The sequence below is a fragment of the Accipiter gentilis genome, chromosome 16 (assembly GCF_929443795.1).
Source record: "Accipiter gentilis chromosome 16, bAccGen1.1, whole genome shotgun sequence".
Classification (NCBI taxonomy): domain Eukaryota; kingdom Metazoa; phylum Chordata; class Aves; order Accipitriformes; family Accipitridae; genus Astur; species Astur gentilis.
The window spans coordinates 4,479,014-4,493,846 of NC_064895.1; the positions used below are offsets into that span (position 1 = coordinate 4,479,014).

The 14,833-nt window shown below is 42.0% G+C and overlaps 1 protein-coding gene across 1 annotated transcript; it reads left to right on the forward strand.

Moving 5' to 3' along the window:
- Window positions 1-6,370: 6,370 nt before the first annotated feature.
- Window positions 6,371-12,601, forward strand: KLHL31 (kelch like family member 31). Its single transcript, XM_049819388.1, has 3 exons — window positions 6,371-6,467; window positions 8,780-9,983; window positions 11,869-12,601. The coding sequence occupies exons 2-3, from the start codon at window positions 8,812-8,814 to the stop codon at window positions 12,599-12,601; spliced, it is 1,905 nt and encodes a 634-aa protein (XP_049675345.1). The 5' UTR covers window positions 6,371-6,467; window positions 8,780-8,811.
- The last annotated feature ends 2,232 nt before the right edge of the window (window positions 12,602-14,833 follow it).

Consider the following 14,833-nt stretch of genomic DNA (forward strand, 5'->3'; position numbering starts at 1 on the left):
CTGAATTACAGGGGAATTTTAAGAAGGCAAAAGTCCAGTATTTGCATGTTAGGGTTACTACTCTTGCAAAATAGATCTTATTGCAGCTTGGGACTGTATATAGCAAATTTATCAGTACAGAAACAAAAATAGCCAGTAGTGCAATACAGTAAGTACAGCACTCAGGTTGGATATGGAAAAAACAAATCCAGGTCCCTGTTGCAGACTGGCTCCCCATGCTCATCTTTGTCCTGGTTTCAGCTGGGATAGATTTAATTTTCCTTCTAGTGCCTGGTATAGTGTTATGTTTTGGGTTCAGTATGAGAAGAATGTTGATAACACACTGATGTTTTCAGTTGTTGCCCAGTAGTGTTTAGACTAAGTCAAGGATTTTTCAGCTTCTCATGCCCAGCCAGCAGGAAGGCTGGAGGGGCACAAGGAGTTGGGAGGGGACACAGCCAGGAGATCTGACCCAAACTGGCCAAAGGGATATTCCAGACCATGGGACGACATGCCCAGGATATGAAGTAGGGGGAGTTGGCCTGGGGAGGGTGGATCACTGCTCGGGGTCTAACGGGGCATCAGTCAGTGAGTGGTGAGCAATTGCATTGTGCATCACTTGTTTTGTATATTCCAATCCTATTATTATTATTATTGTTATATTATTGTTTTCTTCCTTTCTGTTCTATTAAACACTCTTTATCTGTGTGGTGCTTAGTTGCTGGCTGGGGTTAAACCACAACAATCTTTTATTTTACAGAACTATTTAACTCATCATCACAGTGTGTACAGATTTCATCAACCCTACCTTAAAATTGGTCATCTGCAACTGCTTACTCTTCCTTTATTTTTCTGGCCCTAATAATACGAAATTACTTATACAAAATAGCATTTATGCAGAAGAAGTCTTGGGAGAGATTCAGCCCACACCAGCATTATGGTTAAAGTCATCTTTGTTTAGGGAAGTTGAGGCTCAGATTGTCATATGGATTATGCCATTGGAGCTGGGTTTCCCATATGTTGTTTGAAAGCCTTAATTATCAAGTTACTGGGTTTTGTGGGATGAGGAAAATCTCCTTGCTGCACTTCTGCCCAGTTACTCTGAAAGATCATGGTTTCATGCCAGTGAAGAAGAAGAAAACACTTCAAATCTCAAAAACTTTCCTGGAACAAGAAAAATGTTTCTAGCCCAGGTCTAATTGCAGCATTTCTCATATTGCCTGTCATAACTTTTGCAGAGGAAAGAATTCCAAGTTTACTTGGTCCTTCAAAACTGCTGGCTGATGCCAACTGCTATGAGGATTTGTTTGTTTGGCAAATGATGCCAGACTCCTGTTAGGAAGAAGTGGGGTTGCCACACACAAAATATAACTCCAATACTTGCGCTGTCACTACACACTGGAGAGCTGTGTTATGCCATCAGCTCCGCTCCAAGGCTTACAAACTCTCATCTCATCCCTAAGGTCTTCTCCATGCCCTACTGCCAGTCCTTGGTGAGTTTCCGAGGAAAAGAGTGAAACCAGAAAGAGAAATAGGGTTTGTATGAGCTAAGGAGAAGAGCTAGGTGAGAGTTTCAGGGGGTGGGTCGATGTGAGAGGCTTGGCTGGGCAAAATTAGGCAATGAACTGGGGTAAGTGACTGAGTACTGGGGGAGGTCTGCTTCCTGGAGGGGGTCTGAGTGACCCACCTGGGGTTGGGTGTTCTGCTGAACAGAGTTCCTCAAAGCTACCCTCTGTGAAATCAAGGCCCGTGTATCTGATCCTAAACAGCAGTAGTTTGTATGTTTATTCAGCAGCTTAAAAAGAAAACTTGTTTCTTTTCCATCTTTTTATTGAAAAGACTGCAGTTCCCACTGAAATTCAATATGCTTTCACAGTGTCTCCATTCTGCATGAGGAGCTTCAGCCTTCCTAAAGGCATTATTGGTATGATTACTCAATACATTTAGATTAATACATTTAAAGATATTTTTCATAACTATTTATCATAGTGAACTAAATATGGGCTTTGGGGGTGCATAGTATTTGGCTGAGTGTACACAAAGGGCTCAGAGCAAACAAAGCAGTCATGATCTAAAGCTGAACCTGAGTTTTGTTAACGTCTTTAGTTGACCAAGGTAGATCTCCATCTGGCCATGGCTAGTGACACTTGCATTCTGCCAACAAGTCAAAGCATGCTGACTTCAAAAAAAAGGCTTTATATTTTCCAGAAAGAGTGCAGTAGTGGTTGTGCATGGATTAGAAAAGGTGGTTGTAATTGCCTTAAGGCCTATCTTTGCTGATAGAAGAACTTTCTCTATTGCCGATTCTGGTTTATGCACATGGAGCAAATAATAATTATTCTTGTTTATTTGGCTAAGAACAAATCTCTTGAAATGTTTGCACTTCCCCCCCCCGCCCCCCCCCCCCCCCCCCAATGTTAAAATATTACTACATGACCTGCTACTGCTACATGGATTGATAGTATTGCCCTTAGTCACTCACATAGACCAGCTGATTATGGAGCAAATGAGGTGTTTTTTCCCCAGGATTCACCCATACCTAAAAGGATACATCTTGACAGGCTTAAGATACTGCCAAAAAATGTACTACCCCCTCTTTTAACTGCGAAGATAATTCGTAACTTGATTGCAAGGACTTCAGTCAATATCAAAATACTTTATAGTAATTAATTTCTATGCCGTTGGGAAGAAAATAATCAGATGACAGGTTATTTTCAAGATATAAAGGAAACTGTTAAAAATATCTCAAAGTTAAAAAACATATTAAATCAAAGTTTTATTTTAAAAAATGTATCATGTTTTGCAGCTAATCCTGGTACTGTTTATTTTTTAAAAGACTTTGTTGTGTGCAAATTAATGGAAAATGAGAATGACTAGTTCCAAGACCAGCTTGCATGCCGCATAATAGCCAAGTACGCTATCAGTTGTCCTCTGATCTTGAAGACCAAGTAACTAAAGGTTTCATGGTTTCTGCTGTAATGTACACGCAAAGTTTCAGAACTATGGGAGATGTTTGATTGTGTCAGCATTAATACATTGAGATGTTGAGGCATGCCCCACAAGATGGTTATCTCTATACTGCACAGCTCAAAGCATGTTCAGCGTTTTCCAGAAATTAGAAATTGGGTTTGTATTTTCAGTGGGGATATTTTCCCATTGTTGTTTGTGTGTTTTTTTCAACACTGAATCATATAAGGATGTTGGAAACACATTTGTAGAGACTGAATAAGACTTAAATTTATTTTAAAATGTACTAGTAGATTTTAAAGGTATGAAAATTAGAATAATCTTTTATTTTCTACAGATTGTGATAGTGTATTCATTCTGGAGAAGTATTCCCTTTACAAAAAAAAAAAGCAACTGAAAAATGACAAAAGAAAAAAAGGTACTCTTTCTTTGAAAAATATTGGCTTTTTAGGATATCTTAAAATTATAAAAATTGATAAAAGTGGGTGCATGAGCTGTTAGAAAAGGGAACACTGAGTAACTCAGGTTCACTAATATGTATATGTTCGGGAGCCTTGTTTTAGAAATATGCCTGTTCTATCTAGAAAAGCTAATTTTTACAAATTCTTAAAACTCATGAATCACAGTGGGGAACATAATTTTTGTGTAAAAATCATTACAGCTGATCCTGTTAAAGCAGAGCTTCAAAAAAAAGCTAAGGTTAATTGTCCATGTAAGGAATTTTATAATTAGCTTGAACTGGTAAATTAGAATATATTGAGATGTGTTAAGATGATGATAGATGTCATCCTACATGTTAAATTGATGTTTTACTGAGTTGCATATTTGAGGCAGTAGGAATCTACACATGAGAAAAAATGTAGTATAGTAAGGAGAAGTTCCTAAAACATGTCTTAAAATAAGGCTTTGTCCTTAATTGTTCACAGCGGTGGCCCTGTTTTTCCTAAGGAAAGCTGGTTACTTTGTTGCCGTTGGGAGGGCTTGTCTTTACCTCCCTCTCCTTCACTCTCATTTCACATGTTTGATTGCCTATTCTGTTTTTTCATTTTTATCTTGTAACTTTTTGTAACTAACTCCACTAGTACAGTGGTGCCCTTGTGTTCAAAATGACAAGTGTTATTTTGCAGCACTAGTTGTAATAGCCCATCCAAGCCTGGAAGCAATCAAACAAATCTACCAGAGGAAACATTACACAAAGTACAGCCAAGAGGAAATCTTCCATTTCTCTAACTTCCACTTCCCCAATATCCTCCCCATCCCATGCAGTCGCTCACACCTCTTTTATCTTCCCCGTAGGATGAAATTCTCCTGGGATGCAGAGGTTTGGCTTTATATTATTCCTGAGGTTGACTGGCAAGAGGTGGAGGTCAACTATTCCGGTGTATGGTATAACCCACAAGTTAGGATAGCTTCTTGTGAGACAGAAGATCAAAGTTCACATCTCTCTGCAAATATATCAGGGGATGTGAGCCGGTATCCTTGACAGCCAAGGCAAGTCTTCACAGAAGCAGCAGGCTAACTCCAAGAAATAGGACGTGGTTGTGAATCCCCATCAGGACATCTCCTTCCCTCTGCTCAGAGTTAAGCACCGAAATCCTAAGAAAGTGGAACTAAATTGCCAGCTTTTCCTTGGTGTTTCCTGCTGGTTATTTTAGATCATTGTATTGGCTTTGTGTGGCAAGATTTTGGTAGCGGGGTTGGTTACAGGGGTGGCCTCTGTAAGAAGCTGCTGGAAGCTTCCCCTGTGTCCGACAGAGCCCATACCAGCCGGCTCTAGGACGGACCCGCCACTGGCCAAGGCCGAGCCAATCAGCGACAGTGGTAACGCCTCTGTGATAACGTTTTTAAGAAGGAAAAAAAGTTGGGACAGACAGAAAACGGCAGCCAGAGAGAGGAGTGAGAACATATAAGAGAACCAGCCCTGCAGACCCCCAGGTCAGTGAAGAAGGAGGGGAGGAGATGCTCCAGGCACCGGAGCAGAGATTCCCCTGCAGCCCGTGGGAAAGACCATGGTGAGGCAGGCTGTGTCCCTGCAGCCCAGGGAGCTCCACGGGGGAGCAGATCTCCACCTGCAGCCCATGGAGGACCCCACGCCGGAGCGGGTGGGTTCCCGAAGGAGGCTGTGACCCTGTGGGAACGCTGCACTGGAGCAGGTTTCTGGCAGGACCTGTGGCCCCATGGAGAGAGGACCCCATGCTGGAGCAGGTTTTCTGGCAGGACTTGTGACCCCACAGGGGACCCACGCTGGAGCAGTCTGTGCCTGAAGGACTGCAGCCCATGGAAGGGACTCACGCTGGAGCAGTTCATGAAGGACTGCAGCCCATGGGAAGTACCCACATTGGAGAAGTTCATGGAGGACTGTCTCCCGTGGGAGGGACCCCATGCTGGAGCAGGGGAAGAGTGTGATGAGTCCTACCCCTGGTGAGGATGAAGCGGCAGAAAATAACGTGTGATGAACTGACCTTAAACCCCATTCCCTGTCCCCCTGTGCCGCTGCAGGGATAGGGGTAGAGAATCTGGGAGTGAAGTTGTGCCTGGGAAGAAGGGAGGAGTGGAGGGAAGGTCTTCTGAGATTTGGTTTTATTTCTCATTACCCTACTCTGGTTGATTGGTAATAAATTGAGTTAATTTTCCCCAAGCTGAGTCTGGTTTGCCCATGACGGTAATTGGTGAGTGATCTCTCCTGTCCTTAGCCCACAAGCTCTTTGTTATATTTTCTCTCCCCTATCCAGCTGAGGAGGGGGAATGATAGAACGGCTTTGGTGGGCACCTGGCATCCAGTCAGGGTCAACCCACCACAATCATAGAATAATATAATCACAGAATGGTTTGAGTTGGAAGAGACCTTCAAAGACCATCCAGTCCAGCTCCCCTGCCATGGGATACCTTCCACTAGACCAGGTTGCTCAAAGCCCCAACCACCCTGGCCTTGAACACTTCCAGGGATGGGGCATCCACAGCTTCTCTGGGCAACCTGTTCTAGTGCCTCACCACCTTCATCGTAAAAAATATCTTCCTTATGTCCAATCTAAACCCGTCCCCCTCCCCGAGCATCCTGGCTTTTGCCCAGGCACCCAACTTTGAAGTGGGGAACCCAGTGGTCTTCCCTGCTATTACTTGGGACAATTATTACCTGCTGTGGATCTACTGTCTTCACTTTCGCCTCCCTTTCCTCCCTTGTACGTGTGCGTTTGGAGGGTCTGGGCTTGTCCCTGCGGTTTCTGGAGGCCAGGCAGCCCGGGGAAGCTGAGCTCCCGTGGCTGGGCAGAGGCAGGGAACGAGGCACGGAGAGGAGGGGTCATTTTAAAGAGCACCCGAGCAGAGGCTCCGGTCTCTTTTGCTCCCTGTGACAGCAAAGCGTCACACTGGAAACCACAAGCTGGGACTTACCAAGTGGCCTCTGATCTTTCTCTCTCTTTTGTACCACGTTTGCTCTCTTTTCGTCTTCTTGTTTTCCAAGGAAGAGGCATTTTCGCTGACAGCTTCTTGGACAGCTCTGGGACAACAATTTTCTGAGGAGGGTAAGGGGGTTTTAACTCTTCACTTCGATAGTGTTTAGAAGATAACATTTTAAGGGGAGGGGGATTGGTTGTTTGAATGCATTGTTTTGGGACCCCAAGTATCCTTTGGCATGAGTTGGTCTTAAGATAAAATAAATTAGGTGAAAGCAAATGGCTATAGAAAACCAAATCATCCAGGGTTTTAAAAGTTCAGTAACTTGGATTTATTATAGGATCGTTTGATTTGTTTCACTGGGTTTGCATGTCCTGTCACTTATGTGCTTATACACTAAACTGGTTGGTGACATTTCTGCTGACGGAAAAGTGTTTTTCAGGAAAAAAAACTTTGTAGAGTGGACATTTTTGAATAGAGAGCTTAAAATGTCACGTATTTAAATGAGCTCTGCAATGATGCAGTGAGGCAATAAACATTAAGTGCCACATGTATTAAAATTTTTAAGTTATGGGTCTCTGAAACTATTTAGAACCTCAAATATGACTGCCAAAAGAATACGCCCTTGCTAGCTATAAAGTTGTGGCTACTAATATGCAAAGCTGTAACTATGTGGATAACATACAAAGGCATCCCAGAGTCTTGTTTTGCCTTTAGTCTATGTGCCAACAAATACGCACGACACTTGCAACATCATACCTTTTTGCAACAAAAGTTGTGTTAAACAACCAAGCGTACTAAAGCACCAGCTATACCTTTGACTGAACCTGTCTTAAAATGGCAAGCTGCTGGGAGGTTGCTATTCTGGGAGGTGACTCTGATAGTTCTCAACAGATGCAGCTCCTGGAATGCAGCCGGAGCGGGGGGGAGCCAGGCAGCAGCTGACCCCTGCGTTGGCACACCGACATTTTGGGGATCGCAGCTCACGTCAGTGCGGGCTGACACTGACGCTTTCAGCACACATGGCCTTCTCCCTCGCCTGCTCTGCACATGGTTGTCACCCAGCAGCAGCAGCAAAAAAAAAAAAAATCCTGGTGCTCGCAGGCAGCAACCATTCCTTTCTATAATTAAATTACCATTTTGTTATGTGCTGTGTGCTTAAGGAAAAATTGATGTGCTGAGATTCTAGGTTGAAATATTACCGAAGTCTTTTTATTAAGTTATCTAAAATAATCCAGTTATTTGTTTTATCATGAAGTAGCATTTCTTCATGTTCTGGTTTTCATGAATGCAAGGATCACAAAGAAAATTAGCATGTAGAAATTGTTTTAAAATAAATGGATATACTGGAGAGAAATGCTATATTTTAATCTATTTGAATGCTGATCTCAGCAATTCTGTTTTAACTGTTATTGAAGATCAGTGCTTTTCTTCAAGGTATATTTGCATATACAAATATATTTGTTTGAAATAGCCCCTTTGAAGACTATTTAGGGGCCATCTCACATTGCATTTGACAAAAATGTGGCTCTTCATTTCAGCAAGGGCTGGAATGTGCCTAGAGTTGATACATGTAATTCAAATATCTGTTCTAATATAACTGTATGGGAGTAATTCTTACCTTCACACACAAAGACCTCGTTTAAAATAACATGTCCTGCTAGAGTCTGCATGACATTTTTTTCAAATAAAAGTTAGACTTCTTCTCCCTAAATCTCCGGAAAGTCCTAAAAGTAGGATTATAAATTTCAAATTACTGATATTGAAAAGCAAGCAAAGTGTGCTATGAGTAGAAAGTATTTGCAAATCTGACATGGGAAATAGAATATCATCAGTCTAGAAAATCAAAAGTGTGGAAGCAGTTTGGAGCAGATCCTAAATCCAAAATCCATATGACATCATACTAAAATTCACTTTCTCTTTATGTCTTATCTTGCTTTTTTCTTCAAGAATTTCTCCCACTCTTAATATTTCCTGGTCAAATTCTGAAGTCACCTGTAAGTCTGTACTCGCCCTGGAGTAAGGATGAACAAAGTTGGGGGTCCGCATCTTTCCTTTGCTTCAGACTAATGAATTTAGCTCTAGAACCTGGCTGATTTAAATATACATTTACTAAATTTTACACTCTGGAAAACTCATTCAGAGAATTTAGGTCTTTGAACATGGTGATAATAGGTGAATGTTAATTTATGACTTTATTTTTAAAAAAAAGGAATTACTTGTGGGCGTATTCTTCACAATTTGTATATTGATTGTTATTAATAAGCAGCCACACTACGATCTAGGACAGTATAATAGTCCTAGGAAGATAGGTTATCCTGTATATTTTACTTTTGTGGTATTTATATGTATTGACAAAGGTTAGATTTGTTGCATAGTCACATAGCTATTAAATATCACAACTGTGGTGTAGCTCTAAACGTTTTAATTTTATTTTTAGCAAGCTCTTGGCTGTAATATTTCATTGCAGTCATGGCCCCTAAGAAGAAGAATGTGAAAAAGAACAAAGCAGATATCAATGAAATGACTATCATCGTGGAAGATGGCCCCCTCAGTAAACTAAATGGCTTGAATGGACTCTTAGATGGAGGAAATGGTTTCAGCTGCATCTCATCTGAAGTTTCTGACCCATCATATAGCCCAAATCTCTTGGAAGGTCTAAGCAGAATGAGACAAGAGAATTTTCTTTGTGACTTGACTATCAGTACCAAAACCAAATCCTTCAGTGTTCATAAGGTGGTGATGGCTTCAAGCAGTGACTACTTCCACAACATCTTAAAGAAAGATCCATCCACTCAAAGAGTAGACCTCAATGATGTATCCCCATTGGGTCTAGCTACTGTTATCACCTATGCTTACACTGGAAAACTTACTCTCTCACTTTATACAATAGGTAGTATTATTTCCACAGCAATTTATCTGCAGATTCACACCCTTGTAAAGATGTGCTGTGATTTTCTAATCCAAGAAATTAGTGTTGAGAATTGTATGTATGTTGCCAATATTGCAGAAACATACGGACTAAAAACAACAAAGGAAGCAGCGCACAAATTTATTAGAGACAACTTCATTGAATTTTCAGAAACAGATCAGTTCTTAAAACTTACTTTTGATCAGATTAATGAACTTCTTGCAGATGACGACTTGCAGTTGCCTTCTGAAATTGTTGCATTCCAGATTGCAATAAAATGGCTGGAATTTGACCAAAAAAGAGTAAAGTTTGCTGCCGATCTCTTAGGTAACATCCGTTTCGGTACCATCTCAGCCCAAGACCTTGTCAATTATGTTCAAACTGTGCCAAGAATGATGCAAGATGCAGACTGCCATAAGCTCCTAGTGGATGCCATGAACTATCATTTGCTTCCTTATCACCAGAATACACTTCAGTCCAGAAGAACAAGGATCCGTGGAGGTTTCAGAGTCTTAGTTACTGTTGGCGGACGCCCAGCTCTAACAGAAAAGTCTCTTAGCAGAGACATCTTATACAGAGATCCTGAAAACGGGTGGAAGAAGCTGAGTGAAATGCCTGCTAAAAGTTTTAATCAGTGTGTCACGGTGATGGATGGATTTCTCTATGTGGCCGGTGGGGAAGACCAGAATGATGCCAGGAACCAAGCCAAGCATGCAGTCAGCAATTTCTGCAGGTAACTGATTATTTATTTAAAAGGGATAGAGAGATGTATTCCACACGATGCAGGCAGATAGACCAAGCTGGCTTGTGACACGCAGCATGAACCACTCAGATAAACAGAAGGGGGACAGGGTGGGGGAGGTATGGATGCCATTCTATATTAAAGTTTGAATGAACAGAAATATGCAGCTGAAGTTATGCAAAAACTTCACCATGGTTACACATGCACAGTGAGAAGTGAGGAAAACCAAGAAAACTTTCTCTGAGTGGAGGAAATAAATAGGAACATAACTAGGAAGCTCTGGAATGTTCTAAGGTACCATTAAAATGTACCGAGTCAGACAAGGTGAGACTTTTTAAATTTCAAGAGCTTCTGATGCCTCCCAGAAAGTTCTGAAAAACACCTTTTAGATGGTAGAATCTTGACTTTCTATGCACCGTCTGCCATATTTTCAACAGCTTTTATACTGCATTTCATATCCTTCAGCTTTTTTTTTATCAAGAGTTTAGAAACAATGTCACCATCTCATGAAGGCTATATTTCTTTTCTGTGGTGTACCCCAAATAATACCTCATTTCTGAAATATTACAGCTCCTATCTGTAGTCATCCAAGGACTGCACTGGTCAGAAGAGTGCATAGCCAAACATCCAGTAGTCAAAAGGGTGATGCTAGTTTTTAAATAGTTCAGCCTAAAAGCTGACAGCACGCAATAGCTTGAAGCAAAGGCTGGAGGTGAGACAACTCAGCTTTTTGCTACTAACAGTTTATGGACATGCAATGGCAATATACAACCACAGCTCTACCAATGCTGCTTTTTCTGCTCCCAGAAGGAACTTTCAGGTAACTTCTCCTGAGGACATCAACCAACATACAAAGTTAACGAACAAGGAACCTTCTCTAGATCAATTTTATTGCGTAATATACTTTTTGTCGGAAAAATATGTCACGTAAAGGAGATTATGCTGTCGCTCTCCTGACCTTCTACCTTTAAGCTATGTCCCACATTCTCACAAGGAGCTGTGTGCTTGGTGCGCACCGTGGTTGTGGGGAGGAGGTGGGGAAATCCTCGTGGTCCACGGCTGAATGGGTGCTGCTCCCTGTTCTGCCATTAACCTCGAGCATGTCAAGTCACCTCAGTGTGTCTGTGGCCTTGGCTTCAGAGCTGCAGGTGACAATGCTGAATGACAGCTAACAATTAGTATTTACTTTCCCATAGTCTTTTTCTCATGTGATTCTCTGGTCCCCTCAGCGTGCAACAGGAGAAATGTATGCGCCTACTAATGTACCTCACTCAACTCCTTCAGGAGTCATAATTTGCTATTTCCTATTTCAAAATTGCTCATTTAAATGTCAAGGACAGAGAATTTTATTTCAGACAGGAATGGTGTTAGAAAGCAAAGATGTTCTTTCCACATAAATCTTACCCCATGTGAGTGGCAGGGAAAGAATACTTACCATTTAGAAAGTACTAAAAAGATGCAAGTATAAATCACAACCTAACATTTTTTAAAACAGTTTGAGTAAATTTTGACATCTTTGCTGTAGGCGTAAATTGCAAAAACACTTCTAAAATTTCTATTGTATGTTGAAAGTATCTCTTCCCAATATTCTAATGAGGTTAGCGTACAAAAGCAAATTAAGGAAGAGTCAGATTTACTTCATCGAAATAATACCAGGTTTGAATGATACAAACAGAATTTCCTCCAATCAAAAATTAAGTTTATTTGGAAATATAACCAGGAATACCAGTTTCATTCCACCGACTTCTAACAAGCTAAACAACTAACTAAAATTTTAGCAACGTTGCACCTGCAGCAGTAGTAGGACAGAGACAGCACTGCAGAATTTAGCAGAGCCGTATGTGAGACAGTTACCCTCTTCTTTTAATGCTTTCAGGTACGATCCTCGTTTCAACACCTGGATTCACCTGGCAAATATGAATCAGCGGCGCACTCACTTCAGCCTGAATGTGTTCAACGGCCTCCTTTTTGCCGTGGGTGGTCGCAACTCGGAGGGCTGCCTCTCCTCGGTGGAATGCTACGTGCCTGCAACTAATCAGTGGCAGATGAAGGCACCCCTAGAGGTGCCCAGGTGCTGCCATGCCAGCGCGGTGGTGGATGGTCGGATCCTGGTCACAGGAGGTTACATTAATAACGCTTACTCTCGCTCGGTGTGCGCGTACGACCCCAGCAAGGATAGCTGGCAGGATAGGTCCAGCCTCAGCACCCCAAGGGGGTGGCACTGCGCGGTGTCCCTTCTGGAGAGGGTCTACGTCATGGGAGGGTCTCAGCTAGGGGGGCGAGCCGAAAGGGTCGACGTTCTCCCTGTGGAGTGTTACAGTCCTTACACGGGGCAGTGGAGTTACGTGGCCCCACTTCAAACCGGAGTGAGTACGGCTGGCGCCTCCACCCTTAATGGGAAAATTTACCTAGTGGGTGGCTGGAATGAAATAGAGAAAAAATACAAGAAGTGCATTCAGTGCTATAACCCGGATCTCAACGAATGGACAGAGGAAGATGAGCTGCCTGAGGCCACGGTGGGGGTATCCTGTTGTACGATATCCATGCCCAACACCAAGACAAGGGAGTCCAGGGCCAGCTCAGTCTCTTCTGTCCCAGTCAGTATTTAAATACGGGTCTAACCAGCAACAAGTAAAAATGTTTACCAGCGCAGCAGTATAATTAACCCTTTAAGTAGCATTTTCGTGCCTAGATGGAAAAAAAATCGTTGGCTTTGCAACAGTTTTAACAGTGCAAATTGGCCAGTTTCCATGATCTTTCATACTGGTGGTGTGAAACAGTGTATTAGGGATGAGATTCATCTTCTTAGCAGGAAGAGAGAGTTAACCCATAACTGCAGAATTTCATTCTCTTCCTGACTTTGCCACTGACTTACTGCACTACCTGAGGCACATAATTTAATTTCTTTGTGCCTTGGTTTCCTTACCTGTAAAATAGAGAGAAACTTGCTTCAGAAGATTGTTGTGAGGCTTTTTTAATACTGAGTTTTACATGCTTTCAGAGCCCAAAATGAAAGTCAAATATTGCTAGTAATAAATCTCAACATACATCAGAAATGTGCCATGTCATCATAAAAATGATCAGTTTTGTTCTTTTCTAAACATTTTCTATTATGATAAACAGAAGGGAAAAAAACCCAAAACCAAAACCCCCAAAATATAGCATATAGCATGTGCAAACTTTCTTTTTGGGGCGGTGGTATTCACAGAAAATTTCTCAAAACATTTTCTCCTTCAGAAGTATGAAAGAGATCCCTATCTTCTGCCACGGAACCCTTTAATTCTCATATCTAATGCTGTGACATGGCTTTCAAGACCTGAATTCACAAAATACCTTAGCTCCTGTAAGCGCTACGAGCCAGCCCCAGGGACTACCTTGGGTGCCAGATTGCTCTCCTGACCTCCATGGGTACACCAAGGAGCAGACCGCTGCCCCATCCTCCTCCTCATGCCAGGGAGACTCTCCTGGCATTCCAGGTGGAAGGCATGAAGGCCAGTCGGTATGTCTGCTCCTGTTCCTACTCTTCCCATCTGTGTAGGAATGTACCGCTGGGTTATCTGCTCATCCGAGAAGGTCCTTGCCAACACAAAGAGCTAGGAGCTGCCACAGCGGGGACAAAACCTGGAAGCTGAGTTCATGCCAGGAGACACCGAGGGCTAATGGTGTCTGAGCATGGAGAAGATGCACAGAGCGTCTCTCTTCCTCAGTATTATTCTGGCAAATAACCAGTAGAGTGAGGAACAAAGATGGAATAAAGACTGTGGGATCTGCCTTTAAGAATAGGATATGTGTGTGGAAAACAGTGAAGCATGGGAAAACTGGATGAAATCAAAGAGACTTTCCTTCATAGGAACAGAGGTACCTCAACACCCTTCTTACCAGGTGTAGGCACAACATCACCCAAAGTAAGCTTCTCCTGGGCATACTATTATGTATCTCCTTTTGAAGCCTTCATTACAGCCCTATTTATGGAGCTTTTATTCACGTTTTTCCAAAGGCTAGACTAATGCTGTGCCCGTGAAGTCTGCAAAGTTTTCCCAGTGAGTAGAGTGAAGTCTTTGCTCAACTTAGATTACCTTCCAAGAACTTTTCTTTCTAATTTCAGCATGCAGTGGGGGAATTAAGCATGAAACCTAATCCTGTTCCCGTAGCCAAAGGGATATGCAGCCCTTAATGTCCCCTGAGAATTTAATACCAAAGGACTGCTGTCAGCACAAAATGTCTATATCTTTCTGTTTGGGAAGGAAAGAAGCAGTACAAGGAAATAAAATTATTTAATATAACCAAAAGGGCAGAAGTTCACTCACCTTAACCAATTCACAGAAGCTTCACGTGCAGTTTCCTCAGATTATCATTGACACCTCCAGGCCCCGGTACCAATGAGAAGGCATGTTCTTAGCAGTGTTTGTAAGGTAGCCAAATTCTTACCTTAGTTGCAAAAGGGGAACACTAAAATTGTAAGTGCAGATGTTGTTGAAGCAAGCATTTTCAGGACTCATGCTCTGCTCTTTGTAGCTTTCTTGCAGCTACATATTGAGCATCAGCATGAGCATGACACAGTATTAGAGATGAAGTAATTCACTCTGGCAGTTGGGATTAAACTCCATGGTACTCGGTCCTGTTTTCCAGTTCTGACTTAAGAGTTCGGGTCTGCATCCTGACTACACAATTTTAAATCTCAAATTCTATTTTTGAGTGCTGCATGTTATTAGAATATACTGCATTGCAATGACTTTTGGTCAGAGTAGCACTGTCATATAATTTTGATTAATTATCATACAGTTATCCTTTATCCCATTTAATTCAAATGAATAATAATTCAAATCCACAATCACAGAACA

Excerpts from the sequence above, each read along its gene's own strand:
- KLHL31 (XM_049819388.1), top strand. The coding sequence starts at position 8,812 with ATGGCCCCTAAGAAGAAGAATGTGAAAAAGAACAAAGCAGATATCAAT. Across the intron at positions 9,984-11,868 it reads GCAGTCAGCAATTTCTGCAG|GTACGATCCTCGTTTCAACA; the intron begins GTAACTGATTAT and ends TAATGCTTTCAG.